Genomic DNA, 20,119 nt, shown 5'->3' with positions numbered 1-20,119 from the left:
GGCACATAAGAAGGCACTCAGGAAACAGGTGTAGAACTGATTGAATTAAACACAGGGATGCTTGGCTGGTCGGGAAAGACCTTTATTGCTGACTGCCCTCTTTGTCCTGCTCCCTGCATCTTCAGCCCCTGCTGGAGCCCCAGCCATACCTGGCGCTGCCCTATCTTCTCCCCAACCCTGCAGGAGCCTTCCACCCCAGCATCTGCAAATCCACCACCACCGCAGCCCTGGGTCCCTGGGCAGGGATGAGTGGGCCGACACCCTGGAGCTTGTGCCTAGTTCCCAGCAGAACTGACCTCTGCTCTGGAAGAATCCCTTTCCAGCCAGCCCCACCCACCTTATAAAGCCACATTGGGAAACCACTGCTCCTTTAAGCACACCGTCCCCCAAAGAACCTCAATACAGCTCCACCAACATTTATTGAAGGTTTCTCATATGCCAGGCACTGTGCTCGGTGAATCTCCAAAGTCATAGACATGCCAATGCCAGTGCCTTTCTCCCTCTGAGTCTGAGAGTCCCTGCGCCTCCTGTGGTCAGCGTGGCAGCTTCTGTCCTGGGCAAGTTTCTGTGCGTGAGTGAAGGGAAGGCGTGAAGGCCTAGCTCAGAGAAGGCCTTGTGCCAGGCCTGGGCCCCACTCGCCGGCAACTGTCTGCTCCACTCTGTCAGTCCCTCACCTCCTCGTGGCATCGCATGGGGGCAATTTCTCATCCAGAAGCAGACGCTCTCCATTCTCTGCCCACTGCTTGGCCCCACGTCTCTGTGAGAGGACCAGGATGAAGGCAGGAAAGCCCAGAAGCTCATCGGCTGGCCCATGATCCACAGCTTCCGTTTCTTGGGGTCCAAGGCCAAGGCTGGACGCTGATGACAGTTCAGTTGGGGGCTTTCCCAGCAAAGATTACAGACGCCAAGCCTTGGGGCAAGGAGAAGGGCCTGTGGGCTTCAGGGGCCCTCGGGCCCCAGCTACTGGCCATCTTCCGAAGTCCCCGGGGCTCCTCTGCCCGGCTGCTTGTCTGCTCCATAACATCACCCTCCAATTGTCAGGGAACTCTGGCCTCCGAGAGATCCAGATCCCAGGGCTCTCACCCCAGCTCTGGCCTCTGGCTGCCAAGCCACATCCAGCTCATTCTCCTCTGGCACTCAGACCTGTGGTCTTTCTCAGAGAGAATAATAGTTAAAATGGGGGCTGAGGGAAGAACTGGGGCAGTCAATCATCTGGGAGAAGGCAAGATCATACACATACCACACTCAGCAGATACACACACACACACACACATTCTCCAAGAAACACACTCTGGATTCTTCTAGAAGAGAAAACGTGGCTTGAGAGGACACAGAAACACCCTGAGAATGAAATCTAATACTTCTTAGATTCAAAGGGCAGGACTGGTTGTTGCTATAGAACCAAGGAGAGTCACTACTGATCTCTTGGGTCCAGATGAGCCAGCTCAGCACCCATTAGCCGCTCTGCACTAAGCCTCTGTCTCCATTGGCAACACACTCAAACCAGCCTCATTCTCCCTGTTTTCATTGGCTGCCTTGTCCTGAAGCTTGGTCCCTATTGGTTGCCACTAGAGGTAGTATTTCCACTGACAGCGAATCCAATAGATAGATGAGCTCTGTCCTCTCTGTGCCACGCTGCCAGCTGTCCTGCCAGCCTGTGCCCCCTCCCCAGCATGCATTAGGATTGGGGGGCGCTGGGGGTTCCTGAAGAGGGTCCAACAGCCTCAAGGAGCCTCTGGTGCTGGCGAAGGTGCCTCCTCCTTTCATGTTCCCCTGTGACTTCACACACCAGTTGGGCAGGGAAGGCCCCAGGAAGCCCCTTCAGCCAGCCTAGGGAAAGAGAGAAAGGGGCCCCAGTGGAGCCAGGGAAAGGGGCAGGTCAGGAGGGAAAGGAGGCACCATGGGGTCTAGGGTCTGAGGGTCCTGGCGAGAACCGGGAGCATCGGTAGAAAGGCCATTGGAGGTGGAGGTGACAATATCACCAAAGAGGGTCAGGGTCACTCCTTTGTCAAGCCCTGCAGTGGCTGCTCATCCCACTCAGAGTGGAAGCCAGAATCCCTGCAGGGATCTCCGAGGACCCACATGATCTGGTCCCTGTTATCTCTATGACCTCACCTGCTTCTCTCCCTTCTCCTCGCTCCCCCTAGCCACACATGCCTCCTAACTGTTTCCTAAACACACCAACCACAGTGCCTTCCACTGACTCCTGTCTCTGACCGGAACAGTCTTCCTCTGGATGCCACGTGCCTGAGTTCCTCAGCTCCATCCAGTCATTGCCGACACGGTGCCTCCTCCTTGAGGTCCACCTCAACGTCCCTGTTTAAACTGGTAACCCACCCAACCCGGCCACTCCTGCCCTCCTTGACTCTGCTGCACTTTTCTTTTGGCATAGACTCATCACCTTCGGGCGCACTGTATACAATTTACTTTTTATCTTGTTTATTCTTTCTTGTTTCTCCTCCCCTAGAATGCATGCTCTGCACACAGGAACATCTGTGTGCTCAGTTCACAGTGCCTAGAAGAGAGAGCGGCACCTTCCAGGTGCTTAATAAGCACTTACTGAATGAAGAAATAAAAAGAATCTCACCTTCAGGGCTCTTGTGTAGGTGCTTGGGGGGAGCCCTGGACTCCAGACTCTGTCCCTCAGTCTTGGCTGGTGTAGAAGGCTCTGAACACATATCCTGGGAACATTCTGGTGGGGGTGGGGTGACATTACAGCAGGATCAAGACTATTTTTAGCTTCTCCCCCACATTCCCCTTAAGATTCACTTTTCCTTCCCTCTCCCTCTAGGGGTTACTCACCACAGTCCTCATAGATGGTGTCTGGCGAGCAGGGAAGGGGGCCGGGGGTGGGGAAGGCTCCCAGCCAGCGCTGCATGTCTGATCTGGTGGGACAAGGGAGGGTCCCAATTGGCCCAGGAGATCCTACTGGGGGTTAGGCAGGGGCCATAGAGGAGAGAGATTGGGGAGGAGGTGGTAGGCTCTGAGAGGTCAGGTCAAGGTCCCTTTAGGAGACACAACTCACAGGGAGGAAGCTTGGAGTAGCCGTTGGGTGGGGCGGCCCTGGTGGTTGCTGAGAAGGGAGAGGCGGAAAGTAGGGGGTCCAGATGGGTCCGGAACCTGCTGGGCCTGGACCAGGGAGCGATGGGCATAGTCCAGCACCTGTAGCCGCTGCCCACTGCCCAGGGAAGAGGACATTCAGAAGGAGAGCAGAAGTCCAGCTGGGCTCCTCCTCCTCCTCACCCCTGCCTGAGCTCCCACCCTCCCTGGCACCCACCTCTTAGGCTGCGTGATGAGCAGCAGGTCACTAAAGAGCAGCAGGCAGAGGGGAGTGAAGCGGGGGCGCGAGGTGAAGAGCATGCCCCCTCTCCGGCACCCTAACTCCGTCAGCTCCCCCTGCAACTCCAGGCGCCTCGACCAGGAGACCAGGGGCAGGGCCTGGGAGGAAGCAGGGAGGAGGTTCTGGCTTCTTCATAGCACACCATGGGGAAAGGGACGGTGGGGAGTCTAGACGGGGGCTAACCTTGACTTTGTGGAAGCGCAGCCTCTGGGTGAGCCGGATCAGCTCCTCAGTCTGCTTCATGCGCCCCACCTCAGCACTGCAACGCTCAATGATCTGGGTAAGGGGAGCTCAGTCACTCACCCCTACTCCCTTCCACCCTTCCTTCTCCCTGACCCCCTCCTCACCTCCCCCGCCTCCGCATCCCCCGCAGCGCACCTTGCTGATAGCACCCAGGGCCTTCTGGGCATTCTCCTGGCGGCTGGACCCCTCCTCTGTCTGGTGGAGGATGTTCTGAAGACAAGGAGGAAGGGTGACTGGGCCCCTGCTCTGCGGCCCTGGGGTTCAGAGGGGCTGCAGCTCCGGGGCCCCTTGCCTGGCTTGGCAGAATGCTCACGGGGCTCACAGGGGTTTGGGGTTCACAGGGCTGAGGAACCAGCCTCAACAAAGCTGAGAGACCTCACCGCTCACTGTCTGCCTAACCCTGAGCAAGCCACGTTACCTCTCTGAGCCTCAGTTTCTGCATCTGTAAATTGGGGACAATACCCACCTAGCCTACCAATAGAGGATTCAGCAACGTAATATATGTAAAGTACTTAGCATACTCCTTGGCACATAGTAAGTGCTGAAAGAAGGTTGCTGTTATTTTAATAATTACTAACCACAACTATTAGTAAAAACAATAAAGCACAGTGGTTAGAGTGCCTGGAATTAAACTTTGTCTCCATCAGTGATTATCCGGATGACCTGGACAAGTTATTTAACCTCTCTGTGCCTCAGTTTCCTCATCTGTAAAGTGGATCAATCATAGTTTCTACCCTCATACAGTCATTGGTAGGTTAAGTGGGTATATAGCACTTAGAACCATGCCAAGAACAGAGCACTCAACAGCTGTTTAACTGCTATGATGACATATGATTATTTTGCCTACATTGGGGTATATTTAACTAAGGAAGACCCCAGTAAACTGGGGATATATAAAAATGCTGCTCATCTAGTTGGGAACGCTTCTCATTGACATCCCCACACTGAGGGACCTGGTTTAGGGAGAAGTTTCTATTCTGCCATAGAGTGTTTCTCAACCTTTTTTTTAAAAAAAAAAATATTGATTTCGGAGAGGGAGAGATAGAAACATCAATGATGAGAGAGAATCATTGATTGGCCTACTCCTGCACGCCCCCTACTGGGGATTGAGCCCACAACCTAGGCATGTGCTCTTGACCAGAATCGAACCTGGGACCCTTCAGTCCACAGGCCGATGCTCTATCCACTGAACCAAACCAGCTAGGGCTCAACCTTTTATTTTTTAACTCAGTATCACCCTGCTAAGGAGCCTTTTTAGAAATTTAATACCACAGATATGCTGTATATCTTTTATGTACCAGGGCCCTTTGAAGTACCACAACCATTTGAATATTTAAGATATTTTTTATCTCCCAAGGAATGAATTTTGCCTCCTTGGGCGTGATATCACCCCCACTGGGAGGTATGCAGTGAGAGGTACAGCTGAGGGGACCACCACATTCCCTCTGAGGCCCAGAGAGAGAAAGGGACTTGTCCAAGGTCAGTCAGCCAGTTCGTGGCAGAGCAAGTTGAGAACTCCTGCCTCTAGCCAGAGGTTCGTTTCCTGCACCCGGCATGCTCCCTGAGACATGTGAGTAGCTCAAGGCAGAGTTTGGTGGGTCCTGGACTGAGAGGCCCCGATTGGGTCTGATTTAGGGAAGCCCTGCGTTCATGGTTGGGGGGGTGGGGGGGGGAGATGGTGATGGCGGGGCAGGAGGCCCCGGGAGTTGGTGGGGCAGGAAAGCCCCCCCCCCCCCCCCCCCCCCTGTACCTGCAGCAGCATGCGGAGCCGCGTGATGCGCTGAAAGGGCAGCAGCAGGAAGGATGGCAGCGGGAGCCGCTCACACTTGGGGAGGCTCTGCAGCCGGCGCAGCTCCGCGGAGAAGCGCACGTTTGTGTCCCTGCGGAAGCAGCCCAGGCCGCTGGAGTGGCCTGGAGGCCCTGGTCCCCCAGCCTGCCCTGGCCTGGACCCCACCTGCACCCCGGCCTTCCCCCACAGGTGTGACCTGGCCCCTGCCCTGGAACTCACATAAGGCGGCTGTAGGTCTCCTCCTGATACTGCTGGTTGCGCACATAATCCACGTACACCGAGAAAGGGCCCACAGCGTGGGCATGCACCACGTCGCAAAGGTCGTTGATGTGGGGGGAAGAGCGTACACGGGACAGTAATGCCTCGAGAAACCTGAAGGGGTGGGGAGCAGTCAGTAACGAGGGGTGGGGGTGGGGGGGCAGAGAGCCCGGGGCCCTGGGACAGGCCGAAAGTTAAGAGGCGCTCAGTTCGCTGAGAGGGCAGGACCCCACTGACCACTCGCTGACTTCCTGGACTCTCTGCACATTGGAGAAGAGGGTGTGGTGATCCCGGGGGGTGAGCGTGTCCCGGAGAGCCTGGCTCAGCACAAAGGTGTCCGTCAGCAGCTGCAGGGAGCGCAGGTAGGAGGCCTCGGAGGTCACCACCTCAAACAGGCTCTGCGGAGGGGGGCAGGGCGGACGTGGAACCCAGTTCCCAGCCAGCCCAGGGCCCAGCCACACTCCCGCCCGGCCAGCCCCCAGGTATGCCACCTCCTGCATGCGCCTCTCCTGGGGGCTGAGCGTGTCCAGGAGGCCACTGGCTCGCACGGCCGGGAGCTCCTGCCACAGCGTGTTTCGAGGGCCAGGGAGCCGGGCGAAGGTGGGAGCTTCTCCAGGGTTTGTTGGAGAGGGACTCCCCTCCGCACTGACCCCCCACAGCTCCTCTGACAGCACGGCTGCGCGGTAGGTCTGGTACAGAGGTTCTGGAGAGCAGACAGCACATCAGGGAAGTCCAGTGCCCCAGAGCCCTTCTCCCAGCCCGATGGCCACAGCAGGGACCCCCAGGCCCAGAGGCCTCACCATCCTGCAGGGGCACCTCCCAGTTCTGCTCCTTCAGCTCCTTCAGGCCCTCATCCCTGTGGAGAGAAAAAGGGATGGAGTCTCCCAGAGCCAACCCTGCTGCACACCTCCAGGGGCGCTGTTCACATGCTAGTGTGAGGTTGAGTGCGGGAGACCCTGGTGGCTCCCCAGACCAAACCCCAGATATCTTTATGTGCCTGTTGTATGGGAGGCCCTGACTCAGCGGGCTCCATCTACTCCTGTTACCTCAACACTGTGTACCAGAGACTTCCAAGTCTTTATCTCTCCAGCCCTCTCACGTAGCAATCACCATCTGAAATGTCCTCCGCGTCTCCGTGAGACTCAGCCTGGTAAACCCAAACTCACACCTCCCCTTCACCCGCAGCTCTGTCCCTCCTGTTCTGGTTACCACATACCCATTCCCCCAAGCTAAAACCCCAGGAGAACAAACACCAGTAAATGCTTGTTGAATAAATGAATGGGCTCAGATGAACTCTGAGAGTGGTGGGGAATCTAAGGTCATTAACAAGCCCAGACGAGGTGTTTGAGGTGTTCGTGGTTGCCAAATAGACTTGCAGACAATAATTACAATAGAGGCTTAAGGTGGGGGAACTAAAATGGAGCACTTACTAGGGACCGGTTCTTCACCAATGTTATAGTCTATGAAGTAGTTGGTATGCTTACCCCCATTTCACAGATGAGGAGACTGAGACCTGGAAAGGTTAAGTGACTTACAGAAGGTCACAGATAGGGGACAGCGCTGGGATTGGAAACCAGGGCTGCTTGTCTCTAGAGCCCCAGGCCGCCTTCACTCCACCTTTGTGGAGGTGGGACTTAGCAGGACATGCAGAGTCTGCCCTCAGGTAGGAGTAAGGCGGGGAGGGTTGTTGGTACCTGCCCTCCAAGGTTGCTGGAGCATCATTCTGAGGGGCTTCATCTGGACTGTTCCCTAGAGAGAGAGCCCAGAGTGAAGAGAATAAATCCCCAGAATCCCCACCCGACTCCTGACTCCTGCCCCAGCAGAGACTGTTACCATAAAAACTACAACTCCCATCAGCCCTAGAGCTGCAGGTGGCAGAGAAACAAAACAAGCTCAGGGCCTATTGGGGGTTGTAGTTTGTTCATCTGTAGAACGCTACCTCTCCACCCCTTCCCCTCCCAGCCAAAGGACCCACTCTCCCAGGCCCTGTACCTGTTTGGTTTCCATCTTCAGAGGGCGGATGGAGATCTGGCTGTGGGGGGTCCACAGAGATGGTGGTGTCCTGCCTGACCCGAGTTGGTTTTGGGGGTTTGAGAGGTGGCAGGAGTTTGCGCTCAGCAGTGGAGCGGTAAGACGTGAGGACCACTGAGGGGTGACTGTTGCTGGGAGGGTTGGGGCGGGAGCGGGAGGTCCGCAGTGGGGAGGCTCGGCAGACGGCCTTGGGACCATCCTCATAGCCCCCCACAGGGACCCACCGGAGCTCCAGGCCAGGCCGGGCTACATGGCAGACACAGGGGCAGCAGGGAGGGCAGGCCTGGGCAGCATCTGTGGGAGACGAGGTGTCCTAAGGAAAAGACCCTTGGCCCCACGCTGCCCAGGGTCCTTCCCCTTAACCTGCCCGGCAGCTGAAACATGGTCCAGCCCCAGGCATCGACTCTTCAACACCGTCTCCCTTCAAACTCCCAGAAATATGGAAATCCAGTTTTTAAAAGGTAGCCCCTGAAAGGACCCAGCCTTAAACCACTGAAAACAAAAAAATATGAGCTGGATTGAGCCCACCCTCGCCCCATGAAATGCTTACCCGGCGCGCCATTCTCCTGGGATCCCCTTCTCCTGAGGCTGCCCCGCGGAGTCTCTCTCTCCCCATTCACATCCATGCCCCCCTGGGGAGCTGGCTCCACGGTGTGTGCAGCCTGGACCCGGTCCTCAGCCCCCCATTCGAATTTGCCAGCCAGTCTCCGCACAGTGCCTGGGGCAGAGGCAGGGCCATCCTGGGCTTGGCCCCGGGGGGCTGTGTGGGGCAGGGTCAGAGGCGTGCGGGGTGACCCGGAGGGTTTGGGTGGGGGTACTGGAGACCTGGGTGCAGGTTCTGGGGAGATGGAGCGCCGGGACACTGGGCTGGGGGTGCTGGAAGGGGAGTCTGGGGAGGCCTGAGAGTCGAGGCTGGTTTTAGAAGCTGAAGGGGGCAGAAGGGCAGGGGGCTTGAGGGAAGAGGCGGGGGGTTCCCAGAAGATGGGGGAGCACATTGGAGTTGGTGCATCATTGGAGATGCCAGAAGGTTCTTGAGGAGAAGAGCCGTTGTGGGGGGGCCCAGGGGACTGGGCAGCCCGAGGTCGAGAGGGGGGGCGCGGGCGGATGATCCGAGGGGGCTTCTGGGTAGGGGGTGTTGCTATAGGAAGAGACTGGTCTGACATCTTCCTTTGAGCTTTTCAAAGGAGTGGGGGGCTCTGCTGGAGTCATCCCCTGAGGAAGAGGGAGGGAGGAGAGAGAGAGACCCTCATTGGCACCCCCTGGCCTGCCTTGGGTAGACGAAGCTTCTAAGCAGAACTTGTTTGCCAGCAAATCAGCCTTGATTTTGGAGTCAGGAGGGAAGGCTGCTGTACTTCCTCTCCTTCCTTCTCATTTCCAGTCTTCTCTCCTCACCTCTCACCCCTCTCATTCCCGAGGTCCCTCCCAGGCAGACTTCCTTGGCCCTCCCAGCCTCCCTTTCTCTCTGGCCTTGAGCTTCTGCAGCCTCAGTCTGGATGGAGGAGACAGTGAGGCTAGGGTGGGGGTGTCCCAGTAGAGACCCAAGGCAGGGGAGGGGGTACAAGAGAAGGGGACCGGGAAGGGGAATTCAGCTTGCCAGTACAGCCACAACGCATCTGCTTGATGAATTGTGTGTGTGTCCATAGGGTGTGTGTGTGAAGGTTTGTGAGTGTAGTTTAAGTGTGGGTGTGCTGTTTCCAGTGCAATATGAAAGGGGTGTTGTGTGGCGTGTGTCGGGAGTGTACTTGTTATGTGCTTACCGGTGGTATGCAGTGGGAGAGCGGAAGGCGTGTACGGAGTGTGGGGGGAGAGGGTGCGAGGGTGAATGTGTTCCGTGCTGTCTGTGTGGGGATGTTCGCAGTGTGTGAGTGTGGGATGTTCGCAGTGTGAGTGTGGGATGTTCGCAGTGTGAGTGTGGGATGTTCGCAGTGTGAGTGTGGGATGTTCGCAGTGTGTGAGTGTGGGATGTTCGCAGTGTGTGAGTGTGGGATGTTCGCAGTGTGTGAGTGTGGGATGTTCGCAGTGTGTGAGTGTGGGATGTTCGCAGTGTGTGAGTGTGGGATGTTCGCAGTGTGTGAGTGTGGGATGTTCTCAGTGTGTGAGTGTGGGGATATTCGCAGTGTGTGAGTGTGGGATGTTCTCAGTGTGTGAGTGTGGGGATATTCGCAGTGTGTGAGTGTGGGATGTTCGCAGTGTGTGAGTGTGGGATGTTCGCAGTGTGTGAGTGTGGGATATTTGCAGTGTGTGAGTGTGGGGATGTTCGCAGTGTGTGAGTGTGGGATATTTGCAGTGTGTGAGTGTGGGGATGTTCGCAGTGTGTGAGTGTGGGATGTTTGCAGTGTGTGAGTGTGGGATATTTGCAGTGTGTGAGTGTGGGGATGTTCGCAGTGTGTGAGTGAGTGTGGGATGTTCGCAGTGTGTGAGTGTGGGGATGTTCGCAGTGTGTGAGTGTGGAATGTTCGCAGTGTGTGAGTGTGGGGATGTTCTCAGTGTGTGAGTGTGGGATGTTCGCAGTGTGTGAGTGGGGATGTTCGCAGTGTGTGAGTGTGGGATGTTCGCAGTGTGTGAGTGTGGGATGTTCGCAGTGTGTGAGTGTGGGATGTTCGCAGTGTGTGAGTGTGGGATGTTCGCAGTGTGTGAGTGTGGGATGTTCGCAGTGTGTGAGTGTGGGATGTTCGCAGTGTGTGAGTGTGGGATGTTCGCAGTGTGAGAGTGTGGGATGTTCGCAGTGTGAGTGTGGGATGTTCGCAGTGTGTGAGTGTGGGATGTTCGCAGTGTGTGAGTGTGGGATGTTCGCAGTGTGTGAGTGTGGGATGTTCGCAGTGTGAGTGTGGGATGTTCGCAGTGTGTGAGTGGGGATGTTCGCAGTGTGTGAGTGTGGGATGTTCGCAGTGTGTGAGTGTGGGATGTTCGCAGTGTGTGAGTGGGGATGTTCGCAGTGTGTGAGTGTGGGATGTTCGCAGTGTGAGTGTGGGATGTTCGCAGTGTGAGAGTGTGGGATGTTCGCAGTGTGAGTGTGGGATGTTCGCAGTGTGTGAGTGTGGGATGTTCGCAGTGTGTGAGTGTGGGATGTTCGCAGTGTGTGAGTGTGGGATGTTCGCAGTGTGAGTGTGGGATGTTCGCAGTGTGTGAGTGGGGATGTTCGCAGTGTGTGAGTGTGGGATGTTCGCAGTGTGTGAGTGTGGGATGTTCGCAGTGTGTGAGTGGGGATGTTCGCAGTGTGTGAGTGTGGGATGTTCGCAGTGTGAGTGTGGGATGTTCGCAGTGTGTGAGTGTGGGATGTTCGCAGTGTGAGTGTGGGATGTTCGCAGTGTGAGTGTGGGATGTTCGCAGTGTGAGTGTGGGATGTTCGCAGTGTGTGAGTGTGGGATGTTCGCAGTGTGTGAGTGTGGGATGTTCGCAGTGTGTGAGTGTGGGATGTTCGCAGTGTGAGTGGGGATGTTCGCAGTGTGTGAGTGTGGGATGTTCGCAGTGTGTGAGTGTGGGATGTTCGCAGTGTGTGAGTGTGGGATGTTCGCAGTGTGTGAGTGTGGGATGTTCGCAGTGTGTGAGTGGGGATGTTCGCAGTGTGTGAGTGTGGGATGTTCGCAGTGTGTGAGTGGGGATGTTCGCAGTGTGAGTGTGGGATGTTCGCAGTGTGTGTGTGTCTGCGCACAGGCACGCTCATGCTGGCGGTGGGGACGCATCACTATTTCCCTGCTCCAACTGGCCCTCCGCCCCCCATTTCCCAGTTCCTCTCTCCGGACTCTCCCTTTCCGGATTATTTTTAGTCTCCTTTTCCTGCCGTAAAGATTCCTGGAGCCTCTGACCCCAAGAGACCAGGAGGCCCCGGACATGGTCTCTCCTGCCCCATCCTCTTACCCCTGCCTGCCCCATCCCGCCATCGGGTCACAGAGAAAGGCCCCAGTGGGAGCCTGGGTCCTGCCCCACGCCTGAGGGTGGTGAGGAGACCAGACTGAAGGCAAGAGCGTGGGGACCTGGGCTCCACTTCCTCCCTCCGGGAAGGAGGCTGTAATCCTGAGAGGACTGCAGGGTCCCGGCTGGGAGACGGGGGTGACCCCCAACTCCCTTCAGGAGTCAGCTAGAGAGTCAGACCCCACCCCCACCCCCACCCCAGGCTCCAGATTGGGTTCTTGAGAAACGAGGCAGGGTGGGGGCCTGGGCTGTAGACTGTGAGTCTTGCAGCTCAATGGCCTCTGTATCCTGGCAGGAAGCCCCTTATCAAAATGACCCAGGCAGTGGCCTCGCTGGCTGGCCAGCTCCTCCCCAGCTTTGCCCCCCTCGGGGATCCCGCCCCTTCTCAGGTACCTTTGTTTACTGTTTACTTCCTTTCCCACCCCCCACACAGCCTCTCTCAGGGACCCAGGTATTGGGCCCAAGCACTTACCCTTGAGTCCACTCCACTCAGTCACCTCCTAGGGCTGAGTGAGTAGGAGCAGGAAACAGGAATCAAATCCTCCTCCCACCGGACACCCCCCCAAACCACACCGCACTCCACATGCGCACATCGGGGCTCTGGAAGATGTGATGGACCCGTGGCCTGGGGTTCTGAGGTTAACAGGGTCTGGGGAAATGCTGAAACCGGGGTGTGGACAGCAGGCTATTCTGTATGTGCACGTCCTGTCGGCATGGCTGTGCGGATGGGGGCTCACGGGCTGGAGGTGAACAGGGGTGGGTGAGGATGCGTGAAAACGGCACAGGGCTGGGCGGACACCTCTGGCTCAGCTGAGGGACGGTGTGTGTGCTCCTCACCGCATGTCTGACCACCTCTCCCACACCTCACCCGGCTGCCTGTCACCTTAGCTTCCAGCCTGCTCCCCGGGTGTGAGCCAGCCCAGTTTCACACCAAGGGGCCCCTCCCCCGGTTCCCCCTCCCTGGCTCTGCAATAGCTCCCCCTGAATTTACCTTTATCTTTTTGGAAGTGGTTTCTATTTTCAGCCTGTCCTGCCTGCCCCTTGGAGCAAGGAGTGTGGGGCCAGGTCTCCGAGTGTCTGTTCCTGTGTTTCTGGGGCGGGAACTGAGGGCCCAGATTGAGATCTCAGCAGAGGAAGCCAGTTCCTCAGCCCCACCCGGCCATTGTGTCAGGCGTGAGTGAGTGTGTGAGTGTGAGTGTGTGAGTGTGTGAGTGAGTGAGTGTGTGTGTGTGTGTGTGTGTTTGTGTGTGTGTGTGTGGAGAAGGGATAGGGGCGAAGGGGGAGGTGGGGAGGAAGATCTGAGATCTGTCTCAGGAGGATATGACTGTGCTGGGCCCCCTGCCTGCTCACCGTTGCCAATCACCGTCTCTCTGGTCCCAGCCTCCGACTCTCTCGGTCCCACTGGGAGGCTTTGATTGGCTGGCAGTGAGTACCCCTGGGGGCAGTGGGGGTGGGAAGAGTAGGGTCTCTCTCACCTCTAATTTGCTCTATGATTGAGCAGCCCAGTTGCACAGCTGGGGTGTGTCGTAAAAACAACTGAGGGCTTGGAATGAGCCACACCCCGGTCTGAGAAGTAGGGTAATGGGAGGAAGATTGGAAGGGCAGTTATGAACTGCCGTGCCTTTGCCCACACCCAGGTGCCTGCCTTTGCCAGACCTTCACTCACATACACACACACTAAACAAGACCCTAGGAAGAAAAGCCAGAAAGCTGGGAAAAAAACATGTTTTAACCCCTTTTTCATCAGAGTAAAAGCCAAAGTCCTTACAATGACCAACAAGTCCCTGGACTATTTTCCCTCTTGCCTAAACTCTCCTCTCAAGCACACTGCTGCCTCAGGGACTTTGCACTGGCTGTGTTTTCTGCATGGAATCCTCCTTCCCAAGACATCCACGTGGATGAGTCAGTCCCTCACCTCCTGTAAGGCATTGCTCAAAGATCACTTCCTCAATGAGGCCTGCTGCACCATTCTTTACAATTGCAGCCCACAACCTCACACCACATTTTGGACCTCCCTTCCCCGACATAGCACCATTCATCATAACATACCATATAGTTTAGTATTAAATTGTCACGTATATAGTTAATTGCCTTTTACATTAGAAATTGAGCTTCCTAGAGGTAGGATCTTTATCTGTTTTATTCACTAATACACCCCAAAGTTCTGGAACAGGGTCAGGTTATAATAGTGCTTAATATTTGATGAATTGAGCCAAATTGAACCCCACAGTCTACTACTCCCCCGACTCCCCTTTCGTACAGATCATTTCCATAATTCTGTTAATTCCACCAGTTTCCCATCACACACACACACACACACACACACACACACACACACACACACACTCCAGGACCAGGCACCTAACCTTCCAGCCCTTATGTCTAGATCCTTTTGGGTTTCCAGGGAAAGTAAGTCTCTCTCCAAAAGTGCCTCAGAGACCCTATCAAGAAAGCTAGATACACATGTGTAGCCAAACAAATCCTGCTTTGTATTGTTTTTACTGAAATGGAAATACCTTTATTAGTTTTGCTACTTACAGAAATATCATTGAAAAAGATAACTGGCCCAACTGGCATGGCTCAGTGATTGAGTGTTGACCTATGACCCATGAGGTCATAGTTCGATTCCTGGTCAGGGCACATACCCAGGTTGTAGGCTCCATCCCCAGTGAGGGGCGTGCAGGAGACAACCATTCAATGAGTCTCTCTCATCATTGATGTTTCTCTCTCTCCCTCTCCCTTCCTCTCTGAAATCAATAAAAATATTTTTTAAAAAACAAAAAAGATAAAACACACACACACAAAAGATAACTAACCAGAAGGGGCGGTTGTCAGCTACGAACCTGAGTGGCACTCGGTCCCGCATGCACCAGCCCAGGTTTGAGCGGTGATGTGCGCAGAAGCGGAATTGGATGAGTTGGGCTGCCCTGACCTTTACATGCCCTCCCTGGCGGATCTGAGCTCATTTCATTTTCTTCTTTCCCCAGACAGACCCACCTGGAGGCTTTTTACCTGTCAGGGCAGCATGTTTGGAGGAACAGAAGCTCCTTGGAGCTACACTGAGAACATTCTAACACGCCTGGCAAAAAGTTCCCATCGGGCCCACTTCTCAAAGCAACCACAAAGATGAAAGAACCATGACTTTTCAAATCTATACAAACCACCATCTATTTATTTACGCCCCATCCAATTCCAAAACAAAACTGAGCTCCGTAGACGGCACTGGGTTGTCATTGCTGCTGCTGCCGCCGCATCGTGCCAGCCTCTCGAAGACCTAAGGGTCAGAGAAGGCTGGTGCTCAGTGGGCGAGTGGTCATCAAGGTCATTTCTCCTCCGGGAGGAGCCTGGCCTCAGCCAACCTGCAGACTGTTGAGGTGAAGCAGGAGATGGCGTGGTCAGCGGCCCTCTCGTTAGAGCTGCAGGAGAAGCCATCATGAAGGTCTCAACGAGGCCCGGTGACGCTCCAGAGTGGGAGGCAAGCCAACTGGGAGCAGATTAGACCCAGCTCCATTCGATGTTGCTACCTTTCCCTGGAATGTAACACCGCAGCAGCTAGATTTTGCCATCCTGGTAACTGCAGCAAACGTCTTCTAGGAGATTCTCCATCCCCGACCCTACTCCATATGGTTCTAGTGGACGGCCAACCACAACAGCCTCCTCCTGGCCACCTGGCCAGGTTTGGTCAATCACGGTATTCCATTGCTCTGGCCACCGACACTGGCCCCGGAATGAGCAAGTCACCCAAGCCAGGACAGCCTCCTGCCCTGAGCCTCTGGGAAAGATCAGCTTTCTCCTTCCTCCAAGGTCACAAAGCAGGAATAATGTAAGTCTGGAGCAATCTGTGTCTGGCCTCTCTTCCCCCACAATGGAGGAAACAGGTCGATAGTGGGAGAAAATGTGCCCCACACCCAAAGGAAGCTGAGCCAAGAGAGGGTGGGAGCCTGACTTCATTTGAGTCCCTTGGACTGTCCAGGTTCCTAAGCCACTGAATCCATTTTGTGCAGTGGTTCTCAACCTTCCTAATGCCACAACCCTTTAATACAGTTCCTCATGTTGTGGTGACCCCCAACCATAAAAAATTATTTTCGTTGCTACTACATAACTGTAATTTTGCTACTGTTATGAATCATAATGTAAATATCTGTGTTTTCTGATGATCTTAGGCTCTACAGCAGCGGTTCTTAACCTGTGGGTCGCGGTTCTCAACCGCTAGCAGGGTTACCTAAAACCATCGGAAAACAGATATTTACATTACGATTCGTAACAGTAGCAAAATTACAGTTATGAAGTAGCAACGAAAATAATTTTATGGTTGGGGGTCACCACAACATGAGGAACTGTATTAAAGGGTCGCAGCATTAGAAAGGTTGAGAACCACTGCTTTTGTGCATAAACTAGTTTGAGCTGGCTTTGTCACTTACTGATGAAAGAATCTTCATCATTGCAATTCATTCCCTAGTGCAGGACATTTGGGTAGCTTCTCATTTCTGCTATTATAGTTAATGCTGCAATGAACATCTTTGTGCAAAACAAAACGCCTCCAATTTGAACTATGACTGCAGAATGAATAACCCTAGAAGGTTCACTGTGATGGATTTTGATTGTGCTTGAATATTTTCTGGAAGAATGGAGGAGTCCTCAGGTCTTTCTCATCTCTTTACCTCCACATCAGGTGGTCTTCATCCTTTTTTCAGTCTTCCTTATGTTGCTCTCCGGGTTGTTAGGAAGAGGTTCATGGAGGAGAGGCACTTAGAGTTTTCCTTGAAAATCGGGTAGAGTTTGGACATGCTGACGGGCAAGGCATGGGTGACCATTTGGGGAGACCACCCAAGCGCAGGCACATTGAAGAAGAAAGTAGGCCTATCTGGAGAACTGTGGAAGGGAAGCTTAGATAAAAGACAGAGGGGTATGAATGAGGCTGGAGGAACAAGTATAGTCCACACTGTAGGCCACCTGACAGGGCAGAACAGGCATGAAGGTTTCTGAGCAGGGGTTGGGGAGTGGATAGCAATTGTTTTAACCTGTTTTATGCCCCATTTCCCCTCTTCTGGTATCAGCACCTGGTGTATTTTTTTTTTAATATATTTCATTGATTTTTCACAGAGAGGAAGGGAGAGGGACAGAGAGCCAGAAACATCGATGAGAGAGAAACATCGATCAGCCGCCTCTTGCACACCCCCCACTGGGGATGCGCCCGCAACCAAGGTACATGCCCCTGACCGGAATCGAACCCGGGACCCCTGAGTCCAAAGGCCGACGGTCTATCCACTGAGCCAAACCGGTCCCGGCACCTGGTGTATTTTTATTTTTTTGTGGGGGGAGCGCCCCGCCATCATTCTAGGTCCACATGACCCATTCTGGGAGAATACATAGCCCAGAAGCAGCCAGTCAACACGTTCTTTCTTCCCTAGGTACTGAGATTAATTCAGGAATAAGCATGTGACACAAACAGGGCCAAAGCATAATCCACCACGCCTTACTCAAATTATTGGAAAAGAAACTCTACTCTCTGGTGGATTATTTTCCTTTTTTTTAAATATATATACAGTATTTTTTATTGATTTCAGAAAGGAGGGGAGAGAGAGAGAGAGAGATAGAAACATCAATGATGAGAGAGAATCATTGATAGGCTGCCTCCTGCACACCCCCTGATGGGGATCAAGCCCGAAACCTGGGCATGTAGAATCGAACCAGGGACCCTTCAGTCCGCAGGCCTACACTCTATCCACTGAGCAAACCAGGTAGGGCTCTGGTGGATTATTTTCAGAGATGGCTGCAATAATCCCTCCCATACAAATGCCCTTTTGCAATGTGGCTTTACCACTCCTCCCATTAAGAGGCAGAATCTATTTCCCCTCCAATTCAATCTGGGCCGGGCCTGTGACTTGCTTTGATCAAGAAAATGCAAAAGAAATGACACTGCCTACTTGGGGCCTCGGCCTTAAGAAAACTGGCAGCTTCCACTTTGTTCTCTTAGAAGCTTTCCACCATGTACAGCAGTGTGGGTTAGACTTCTGAATGGTGAGAGGCCAGGTGAAGAAAAAAGCCACTTGGAGAACCAGGATGCCCCAGACATCAGCTAGGACTGAGGTCTTAAGACATGTGAGCAAGGACATCTTGGATCCTCCAGTCTTAGCCAAGCACCCATCCAACACCACGCGAAGCAGTCCTACTGAGCCCTGATTCTTGATCCACAAACTCATGAGCAATGATATGGTTTGTGTTTTGGGTTGGTTCATTATGTAGCAATACGTAACCATAACACACTCTTTCCACTGGGGATGCTAAACTGGTGGACTATAGACTTGGAGCTGCTGGTGGCCAACAATGAGGTGGCTTGAAAAGAAAACCAACAAAGGAGAAAGGCTGAGAGAGACAGATTTGAGTCCCTGATCCCATTGGCCTAAAGTCCTATCTGTTTTTGTACCTTTCAGTAATGGAAGTCAATAAATTCCCTTTTCGTAGCTAGTATGAGTTGGGTTTCTGTCACAGCAACAACAACAAGCCCTTGCAAGGGGAGAGGAGCGGTGAGTGCAACTGGCCTCTGGTAGGGCCAGGACCTTGGATTTCAATAGAATCCTTCATGGAACACCTGGGACCTCTTTTCTGTCTAGAAAGCCATTAGTAGTAGGTAGTCTGCACATGGTGTAGGATAAATAAGGAATAGGCAGTAAGGAGAAGCTGTCCCACTCTGGGAATCAATACAGGTCATACGCCCCGGCTGGTGTGCTCAGTGGTTGAGTGTCAACTTATGAACCAGGAGATCACGGTTCAATTCCTGGTCAGGGCATATGCCTGGTTTGTAGGCTTAATCCCCAGTGTGGGGCATGCAGGAGGCAGCCAATAGATTCTCTCTCATCACTGATGTTTCTACCTCTCCCTCTCCCTTCCTCCCTAAAATTAATAAAAATTATTTTTTAAAAACAGGTAATGCAGGTTCTCATCTAGGTGAGGATAGAGGAAGCTGTCCAAGTGTCAGCAGGTAGTCATAGCACTTCAGGTATAGGGCTGGCAGCCAAAAAGGCACAGAAGAGGCAGAGCCTTGTCCCCACCGAGCCTCTGCCTCAACTTCCCTCCACTTGCTGTGGTTCCAAACCTTCACTCAGACACCTGGGACCCACCTTTGTGTTCCCCCTCCACTCCTCTCACATTTGTTTCAGGGCATTCATACCCAGGGAAAAAAGGGTAACAGCTTACAGTAATCAGGACATGGTGGTACTAGCGAAAGAATAAACACATAGGTCAATGGGAGAGAGTAAAGGGTCCAGAAATAGCCCTACACAAATATAGCCAACGGATTTTTGACAGAGGAGCAAAGGCAATGCAATGAAGAGAGGACAGTCTTTTCAACAAAAGTTGCTGGAACAATTGGATATCATATGTAAAAATAATGAATCTAGACACAGACTTTATATCATTCACATTCAAAAAAGACCAGAGACCTAACCGTAAAATGTAAAAGTATAAAATTTCTATAAGAAAATATAGGAGATAACCTAGGTCACCTTGAGTTTGGCAATAAGTTTTTAGATATAATACTAAAGGCACAGCCCTAACCGGTTTGGCTCAGTGGATAGAGCGTCAGCCTGCGGACTCAAGGGTCCCAAGTTGGATTCTAGTCAAGGGCATGTACCTTGGTTGCCGGCAGATCCCCCGTAGGGGCAATGTAGGAGGCAGCTGATCAATGTTTCTCTCTCATGGATGTTTCTAACTCTCTATCCCTCTCCCTTCCTCTCTGTAAAAAAATCAATAAAATATATTTTTTAAAATACTAAAGGCACAATCCATGAAAGAAAAAAAATGATGTTAAACTTTACTATAATTTTAAAATTCCGCTCTGCAAAAGACATTGTTAAGAGAATGAAAAGTCAAACATTTGCAAAACACATTATTTGGTAAAGGACTGTTATCTAAAATACACAAATAATTTTTAAACTCAATAATAAGAGAACAATCCAGTTTTTTAAAATATATATTTTTTTATTGATTTTTTACAGAGAGGAAGGGAGAGGGATAGAGAGCTAGAAACATTGATGAGAGAGAAACATCGACCAGCTGCCTCCTGCACACCCCCTACTGGGGAAGTGCCCGCAACCAATGTACCCAGGACCCTTGAGTCCGCAGACCAATGCCCTATCCACTGAGCCAAACTGGTTTCAGCAACAACCCAGTTTTATAATGGGGAAAAGATTGGAGCAGACACCTCAATAAAGAAGATACACAAGAGTATAAATTTTCAGCTATCCGGTGAATAAATTCTGGGGATCTAATGTAGAGAATGACAATAATAATTAACAATACTATATTATATACTTGAAAGTTATTGAGAGTAGATCTTAAAAGTTATCACCATCTCAACAGCTGTGGCTCAGTGGTTGAGATCACCTATGAACTGGAAGGTCATGGTTCCATTCCTGGTCAGGGCACATGCCCAGGTGGGAAGTGAGCAGGAGGCAGCTGATCAATTATTCTCTCGCATCATTGATGTTTCTCTCTCTCTTCCTCTCTGTAGTCAATAAAAATATTTTTTAAAAATTAATTAATTA

The 20,119-nt window shown here is 52.9% G+C and overlaps 1 protein-coding gene across 1 annotated transcript; it reads right to left on the bottom strand.

Moving 5' to 3' along the window:
- Positions 1 to 146: 146 nt before the first annotated feature.
- On the bottom strand, positions 147 to 12,686 carry ARHGEF15 (Rho guanine nucleotide exchange factor 15). Its single transcript, XM_079798132.1, has 16 exons — positions 12,565 to 12,686; positions 8,212 to 8,873; positions 7,623 to 7,955; positions 7,325 to 7,379; positions 6,431 to 6,486; positions 6,122 to 6,333; positions 5,868 to 6,028; positions 5,592 to 5,744; positions 5,334 to 5,463; positions 3,719 to 3,793; positions 3,524 to 3,616; positions 3,278 to 3,438; positions 3,026 to 3,178; positions 2,803 to 2,885; positions 2,588 to 2,692; positions 147 to 1,830 (listed from the first exon to the last, which is right to left on the bottom strand). The coding sequence occupies exons 2-16, from the start codon at positions 8,822 to 8,824 to the stop codon at positions 1,679 to 1,681; spliced, it is 2,535 nt and encodes an 844-aa protein (XP_079654258.1). The 5' UTR covers positions 8,825 to 8,873; positions 12,565 to 12,686; the 3' UTR covers positions 147 to 1,678.
- Positions 12,687 to 20,119: the final 7,433 nt, after the last annotated feature.

This window comes from Cnephaeus nilssonii, assembly GCF_951640355.1.
Source record: "Cnephaeus nilssonii genome assembly, chromosome: 19".
In the NCBI taxonomy this organism is placed as follows: domain Eukaryota; kingdom Metazoa; phylum Chordata; class Mammalia; order Chiroptera; family Vespertilionidae; genus Cnephaeus; species Cnephaeus nilssonii.
This window is presented reverse-complemented; position numbering and strand designations above follow the sequence as displayed.